Here is an 8,759-nt window from a genome sequence, read left to right as displayed (position 1 = left end):
TATAATATTGTAACTGTAGATGCAGATAAGGAGTAAAATTTCGGTTTCGAGAAAATTTTCGCGGAAATTTTGATTAAAATTTCGATTTCGATAAAATTGGACAAAAATGACGAAAATTGCTATCAAAATATGAAAATTTTGAATAAAACTTGACCATATGTTTATTTAACATATTATCTATTACATTGATAAAAAACATTGAAGAAATCAAATAATATAGTAGATTTTATGTGATGTGTGATGAATATAATGCGCGCTGGAGACAATACTGTTAAAAAAATACTTCACTAATTAATAATTACATAATAAAATTATACGAATAAATCACCAATGTGGCAACGGAAAGTAGCAAGCTTACTCAAATAGACTTGGAAATTGTTTTCGATAGTTAAATTAAGCCGAATTGGGTTAAAATAGAACCAATCCGATGGCAGCAGCGACGATAACAGTTTACCTAAAATTTCAATTTTACAAATTATCGAAATTGGAAAACCAAACAATAAAGAAATGAAACTTCATGATAAGAGGATAAATTTCTTTTTCATAATTTATGTTTACAACTAATCGAAACACCAAAATGACCAAATCAAACTCCAAATAAAATCTCAAACCTTTTTTTTTTTCTTTCCAATTGCCTAAAGACTCCAAATCTCAATCTACCTTTAAAAAAATATATATATATATTTCTTTCCCTTTTTTTTTCTCTTTTTTTTTTTTGTTTCCTTTTTTTTTTTTCTTTTTTTTTTCTTTTCTTTTCTCTTCTTTTTTTTTTTCTTTCCTTTCCTTTTTTTTTTTTCCTTTTCTTTTCTTTTCTCTTTTTTTTTCTTTCCTTTTTTTTCTTTTTTTTTTCCTTTTCCTTTCTTTTCTCTTCTTTTTTTTCTTTCCTTTTCCTCTTCTTCCCACGTGACTTCCTCTTTTTTTTCTTTCATTTTCCTCTTCTTCCTCCAGTGGCCTTCGTCTTCATCTTCTTCCAGTTCCAATGGGCAGTGGCCTTGCTCTTTTTTTTTGCTCAAGTTTTTCTTTTCTTCTCTCTTCATAATCTCTCTCTTCCCTCTCCCTCCTCCCTTCCTAATCTCTTTCTTCCCTCTCCCTCAGACGACGGCGCGGCTCTGCAACACCCTCTCCGATCTCTTTTATCCCTCCGACGACGGTGCTCTCCTCCCCTCTCCCTCTGGTCTCTGCCTCCCCTCTCTCTCTTCGGCCTCTACATCAAAAATTTTGGCGAAATTTTTCGAAATTTATTTGGTATGATGTTAAAATTTCCATACCCCTTAAAAACAAAATTTTACTCCTTGGATGCAGATACAGTTCTTGAGCGCTCAGAAACTTCCTGTCAAGCATTGGGCGTTGCTTTTTTCATGAAACGTAATTAAATTAGTGGTCTATCACTTATCGTTAACAAACCCTAATAAATGATATACATCTTATCACAATTTCACAAAATGTGCTCATATTTTTATAGTATTATGACATTTTATTTGTCTTTCTTTTCTGGTTGATACATGGCTTTTTAACTATTTTTTATTGCTATATATAGTTTGGAAAAAGACATTTATGCTCTTGATAATAGTATTTTCATTATCCCAAAATGATTTTCCTGTTTACCCATAATAATTAACCATCCATTGGACGTACGTCCTTGACTACTTTCTAAAATACAAATAATTATCTACTTTCCAAAACTCGAGTTGCCTCTCAAAATATATGAACAACTCACGATTTTTACGAGCTGAGTAAACCAAAACTCAAGCTCGAATTCTTTTTCTAGCGAGCCTAATATTTTGTTGGAGCTTCGTTTTTTACAAACCAAGCTCAAACAAGCCAAAACGAGTCGAACTTGAATGGTATCGAGCCGATTTTCAACACTTCAGTTTTTTAAATGGATAATTTAAATTAACCTTCTCAAGGTTTGTGCTTAATCCACTATTAGTGTTCAGAGTGGAAATCTACAGTCCCCTTTCTCCCTCTGACTTCTCTTTCTACTATCTATTCTATTGACATGTGTCTTACACTTAAATGCAGCATTTTAGTGATTCAAATTTTACCCTTTTAAATAATTTAAATAATTAATTAATCTAGGCTACACTTTACTTATTGTTTGTAGCATATAATATACCTATTTATAATATTTAACAATTAGGTCACTTTATTGTAACATTTAGGTCAGTTGGCTTTACTCCACTTTCTCTCACCCTCCAAAGCTGAAGAACATGCCAAGTTCCTCACTATAACAAAGCCTAGAGAGTTATCAGGGAAGCCAGCTCCACCCGCATGCCTTCCTTAACAGTAGCAGGTTTTTGATTTTTTTTTTTTGTTTAGCTCAGTTATGAAACTGTAATAAACCTGCAGTTTCTAAAACTGCAGTTTTAGTGGTATAGAACACTTGATAAGAGTTCTTGATTTTTGTTTGTTTAGCTCAGTTTCACCTACAATTTCTAAAACTGCAGTTTCAGTGGTGTAGAATACTTGATATGGGTATTTCCTGAAACTCTAGATCCAGTTATGTTAAGTGGCTCAGAAGAATTTAGAAAAGAAACTAAAGAAAAAAAACTTGAAATAAATGCTTTTTGGTTTAGGATTTAGACCTTTTAGCTAAAATTGTAGAGATATGAACCAGTTCAATTAATTGGAAGGATCACTAGTACCCAATTTCTTTGATGAAGATTTCGGCCTCTGCAACATAGTAGAGAGATGGACAAAGGAAAGAAGAGAGATGAAGGGAGAGGGAGGGAAGAAGAGAGGAGGAAAAAGAGAAGGGGAGAGAGAAAGGGTCTAATACAAACTGAGAACAAGAACACTTATATCTATAGAAGGTGGCCCACAAAAGAATTATGAGGCTTTGGGTATGTTTGAGTAATAAAAAAATGTGTCAGTACCTAATAATTAATGGACTCTTCAGTTGTATTATTACGTTTTAGGACAAAAATGAACATTGAATGCTCAACAGCTACATCTACAATTTATAACATTACAACTAGCTTATATATTCTTAATTAAAAACACTAACATTACTTAAAACATACTTAAACATACTTAAACAATTGTATAAAACATTACAGATACATATGCATTTGGGCTGCAAATGTAGATGTTGAGTTCTCGATGGTTTAACTAGCTGACGGACGATCGCGGACTGCATAGGACTTTTTCAGTCCTTAGGAGTAATAAATCTAAAAAATAAACCCTAAGCTCTAAAGAGAATTTGAAAATTAATTTTAACTAAAACTATAGCTCTTATTGAGTTGCATTTTATTAATTTAATAGAGTTGCACTTTGTCGGATTGGTGTAATTTTCACCAACTTATATTTTACTTCAATGTGTTCAAGATTTTATGTTGTTGAATTAGTGTGTTAAGATTTAAGGTTTTAAAAATTTTGGACTAAAATAAATAATTATAAAATTAAGAAAAATAAAAAATATATATATATTAGACATGCAAAAATAATTATAAGAGAGTTTTTGTCAATGGAGAGTCTTTTTAGACCCCACCCTCATGGATGCTTGATGTGGTCTCCATTGTCAATTCGATCTCCTGTAGCTCGCCAAGAAGATCTAGTGCTGGTGAGGCCGCCGGTGGTGGAGAGAGAGAGAGAGAGAGAGAGAGAGAGAGAGAGAGAGAGAGAGAGAGAGAGAGAGACAGTTGGGCTTCCAGATCTGATCTAGATCTTGAAATCAATTTTGGGCTTTGTTTTCATCTCATATCTGTGTAAGATCTAAGGTTGGGGCTAAGAGAGCGAGAGATAGAGATCAAGTTGGGGTGGGAGAGGGGCAAATGACAAATTTTTTGCCTTTGATAAGAATATTTATATTAAGGGCATTATAAACATTTCAAGTTGAAAAAGGGTTAGAAAAGTCGAAATTTTTTACAAACAGGTTAAATAAGTAGGATCAACATCAAAAAAGAGTTATTTAGTGTAATTTCTCTAAAAAGAATGCCATTGTAACTGTACTTTTTAGTGTTGATGCATATGTTGCAATGACTAAAGTGGCACACACAAAAAAAATCATCCGAAGAGTATTTGAATACTTTCATGACTGTTCCAAACTTATCAGTAATTTTTAAGGTATTTTGTGAATAAAAACACACCAAGAAAATCAGTGTCACATGCCCATCAATTAAGTTCTTCCGAAAAAAAAAAAAAAAAAAGAGGAAAGGAAAAGGAAAACAAATTAAGAAAAACACAAAATGATCATCATCACCCTAATTGTTTGGGACTCCCAAATAGGTTACCAACTTAATTATTAATTTATTTGTTGCAGGCAAATCAAGCCAACCCCAACAATGTTTGACTTGTACAGCTAGGGAGATAGATGAAGAGGTTAACCAACATGCAACACTGTTTATCCCAAACCATGCATACATATGCATACCAAACCCCATATTTGGTAATTGCAATATAAACCAAACCCTTGCTCTTGGTTTTTGCACTTACCCGATTTAGCTATCTTCTTTCTTTATATCTTGAAACATACACATTTAAGTACGCACTCCAGCAATCGATATCTATATATGGCTGCATTCAAGAATAATATGATGTTTGCTTTTGTGCTTGGCTTCTTGTATTCGAGCATCCAAGTTAGTGTTGCAGCTCGTCATCTTTTACAGACAACCGTGCCTGCTGCAGTACCAATTGTGCCATCATTACCTAAACCAACAATGTCGTTGCCACCGCTTCCTTCTTTGCCAAGCTTACCAACTTTACCCACTAATATCCCAACTCTGCCACAACCATCACTCCCTCCACTTCCTGCCTTCCCCACCATCCCAAAGTTCACATTGCCTCCGCTTCCTGCAACTTCACTACCAACCATGCCTTCAATGCCCACAATTCCAACAACAATTCCAACCACAATTCCAACCGCAATTCCTTCTATCCCATTCCTCTCCCCACCTCCTGCAACCACCAGCCCTTGAGAATATGATGCTGTGTAGGGCACTAGCTGCATGCGCGTCTTGTTTCCTTGGAGATGTTTCTGCTTAATTTCATTTCTTTGCTTTGGCTAGCGGTGGCTCTTCCTTTTATGTTTAACTAGCTTCTTAGATTTGTTTCCGTTAATTTGTTGTAGTCTTCTTCTTATTCACGTTATTGTGAGTGGTGTTCTTATCTTGTTTAATTTGAGTGAAAGATTGTATTATGGATCACATACTTATATATGGAACTTTTATTATTGAAATAGAAACCCAATATGCACACCTTGATTTCTTGATTCTTACCATCTTTTTTTGGATTTAACAAAGCGCATTTAAGAATTTCTAAAAAATTTAATCAAACTGGCCTTCTCCACATTGTATACAAGAAGCCAAGCAGATTTGTAAATTTTTTGGATGTTGGCTTTTCTGCTAATTGGCTTCTTGAAAATTGAGTAAATAAAATTTAAAAAAAAAAAAAAGGAGTGCTGGAGGTGTTTAATTTGGGGAGTGCAAATAACACCTCCCTACATTAATTAGCTATACTGCATGAATTTAGCTGGGTATTTGTGTTTTATTTATTTATTTGTGGTATATGTTGAATATATATCCAAAAAAGTTTGCATTTTCTTCTGAATTCAAAGTGTTTATCTCCCCCCCTCCCCCTCCCCTCCCAAATAGAAAAACTCGATCAACTTTGAGAACTTCACTTGTGTTTTTCACAAGAACTCTCAAGTCTCAAACTGGTTTTTTATTATATGTTGTGACAATAATTTACCCAAATGTCCCATTTAGTGAGATGTTTCCTGGATTAATTAGGAAATGGTCCTGTTTTTTTTCCTCACTTATTTCATCTATTATCCTAGCTTTGATGCTGTGGCAAAGATCTAGGATTTGAGAACAGTTTTTTATAGGGAAGAATGAAGTACTGAAACAAACTGAAAGTAGGAATAGCTTCAAACATATTTATTGAAGTAATTAAACTGCAATGTGAATACATTGTTGAGGTCAAGCTAAAAGATATGATAGAAATTCAACTGACATGTTTACCATCTTTCTAAAGAAGAGGCATCGATCTTCATGCATGCATGGGTCATACATTCATACATATATATAGCTGTTTCCAACATGTGAGGATTACATTTTGAATCATTGATAAATGAAAACAGAGCTTGAAGTTGATATTTTATGATAAGGAAATTTTTAAAACAATACACGTACTTTGAGGTCAATCTAAAAATAGACCATGTGGCTTGCACGTGACCTATTTTAAAGGGAAAAATTGTCATTCTCTATGTGGATTAATACAGACCCAACTACCCATCACCTACCCGCGGCCTTCGTCTTCCCGCCACATAATATTTATTTCCTCCATTTTTATGGGATTTTTCCTCTAAAATCTGACCTTAAGTCTCTATAAAAACAACATCAACGTGAAACCCATCACCTAAAGATGAAATTATGCTCATGTGAGGAAAGAATAACGACTTAGGGTTTCAAAGAACATACCTGGCATGTGACAATCGATGGAACCAGTGGGACGTTAGAGGTGCTACTACTGTGGTTTAATTTCTGACTGTGAGGGTCACGACGTGGACTGATGCAAACCCTGGTAGAAGGTTCGATGGTTGTTCCAGGGTAGATACTTTGTATAAAAGCTCTGTGTTAAGTTGTTTGATTTTCCTTACACATCTAGATTGTTGTGGTTTTTTTAGGTAAATAATTTATGTTTTTATTTGCAGAAATCCATGAGAGGATGTGACTTTTTCAGATGGGTGGATCTTCTCATGTGTGCAAGGTCAAGGCAATTAATACCTTGCTAACGACACAAAGTTTGCTGGAGACACAAGTTGGTCGAGTTCAAGCAATGGTGAAGCTAGAAGCTCTGGTTTTGTTAATTAATGGACCATAACCCTAACCCTAATGTTTTGGGGTTGACTGGAATAGATCAAGGCTATCCCTTTTTGTGTTGTATATGGCCATTATTATTGTCTACAATGACATTTCGGAGTGCCTTATATTGTAATGACAATGTTTAAGTTAAAATGAAAGAATATTTGGTACCTTTTTTTTTTTTTTTTTTTTTGCATTGTATCAAATTGTATTAATGAAGATAAACACATAAACCTCTTAAAGGGAAGAATTGACCATTTATTTTGCAACACCAAAAATAATTTTATTTTACTTCGAAATGTAAATGAGCCCTGTATATATTTTCATTAATCCAAAACAAGTCATATGGACAAAAATCAAAGAGACCTGCTATGCATTCAAACAAGTCACAACTTATAATTAATATTTTTTTGTTGCAGACAAATATATCAAGCCAACCCCAACAAGGTTTGACTTGTGTTCCGAGCTAGGGAGATAGATGAAGAGGTTAACAAACAAGGAACACTGTTTTTCCCAACCACAATATACATGCATATATGGATGGCCAAACCACCAACCTGTTATACATACCAAACCCCACCCTTCACTTTCTATATAAACCCAACCTTTGCTCTTGGTTTCTGCACTTACCCAAATTAGCTATCTCATTTCGATCTTAGTATCTTGAAACATACACATTTTACATTAAGCACTCCAGCTAGCGAGATAGATATGGCTTCATTCAAGAACAACATGATTATGGCTTTCCTGCTGCTTGCCTTATTGTTTTCGAGCATTGAAGTAAGTGTAGCGGCTCGTCATCTTCTACAAACAACAAGTGTGCCTGCTGCTGTAGTACCAGTTGTGCCATCATTGCCTAAACCAACGACATCGTTGCCACCACTTCCTTCTATGCCAAGCTTACCAACTTTACCCACTATCCCAACTCTGCCACAACCCACGTTACCAACCACCCAACCATCTCTGCCTAAGCCCCAATCAGTAGTACTCCCTCCATTTCCAAGCTTCCCCACTCAGCCCTCGACCATTCCAAAGGTGGCATTGCCTCCACTTCCTTCAACTTATTCTCTACCAACTATCCCTTCATTCCCTTCAATCCCAACCACAATTCCCTCCATCCCATTCCTCTCCCCACCTCCTGCAGCAACCACCAGCCCTTGAGAATATTAATGCATTACTTCAACTATATATGTTTCCATATGATATGATACTCTGGCTTACTGAGGACTACTAGAGAGGCACAATATATAGCAAGTTATTTCTATTGGCACACTGCAGACTGCAGGGTCGCTCTTTATTTCTTTGTTTCCTTTTGGAGTTGTTTGTGCTTAATTATTCAATTTCATGTCTTTGCATTTCTAGCGTTTGATCTTTTTTTTATTTTGTTTCAGTTTGTAGGCTTGTAGCAGTCTTATTTTGTGTGTTACTTCACTTATGTTATTGTATTATGGATCGCATACTAATATATGGGACTTTTATTTTTGTGGCACATTATATATTGGACTTTTATTATTGACATAGAATTTCAATTTTAAGTTTTTTGAGATTGTTAAAACAGAGAAGGGTTAGGATTATTGGACAAACAAATATAGATTTTACAAAGTTTTTAGACTGGCTCATTGATTTAGTTAGGTCCAAGGGCTGAAAAGAAGTGTTGGCTTCCATTAAACTATTAAACTATTAAGTGATTCAGTAATGCTAGACTTATATATGTACCACTTTTTTATACCATAAATGGAGATCAAATTTGCACACCACCTAAATGTTGACATGTGTCTTATTTAGTAATCATGATTAACTATGTATGATGAATTATCTAATAAAATAATATTTTTACCTTAAAATAAAATAATATTTTTACCTTAAAATAAAATAAAATTACAAAAAAAAAAAAAAAAGGAAAAAAACCTAATCAGCTCCTCCAACCTCACCCCAGCCCCTCCCATCCTTCCGATG

General features: G+C 34.5%; 1 protein-coding gene across 1 annotated transcript; it reads left to right on the top strand.

Annotated features, from left to right (window-relative positions):
• The first annotated feature begins 7,508 nt into the window (after positions 1-7,508).
• On the top strand, positions 7,509-8,292 carry LOC147277244 (uncharacterized). Its single transcript, XM_086255152.1, has one exon. It carries the CDS (start codon positions 7,515-7,517, stop codon positions 7,962-7,964), a length of 450 nt encoding a protein of 149 aa, XP_086111278.1. The 5' UTR covers positions 7,509-7,514; the 3' UTR covers positions 7,965-8,292.
• Positions 8,293-8,759: the final 467 nt, after the last annotated feature.

The sequence above is a fragment of the Dryas octopetala genome, chromosome 8 (genome assembly GCF_963921425.1).
Source record: "Dryas octopetala chromosome 8, drDryOcto1.1, whole genome shotgun sequence".
Lineage (NCBI taxonomy): Eukaryota > Viridiplantae > Streptophyta > Magnoliopsida > Rosales > Rosaceae > Dryas > Dryas octopetala.
This window is presented reverse-complemented; position numbering and strand designations above follow the sequence as displayed.

Coding starts and splice junctions, on each gene's coding strand:
- LOC147277244 (XM_086255152.1), top strand. CDS start 7,515: ATGGCTTCATTCAAGAACAACATGATTATGGCTTTCCTGCTGCTTGCC.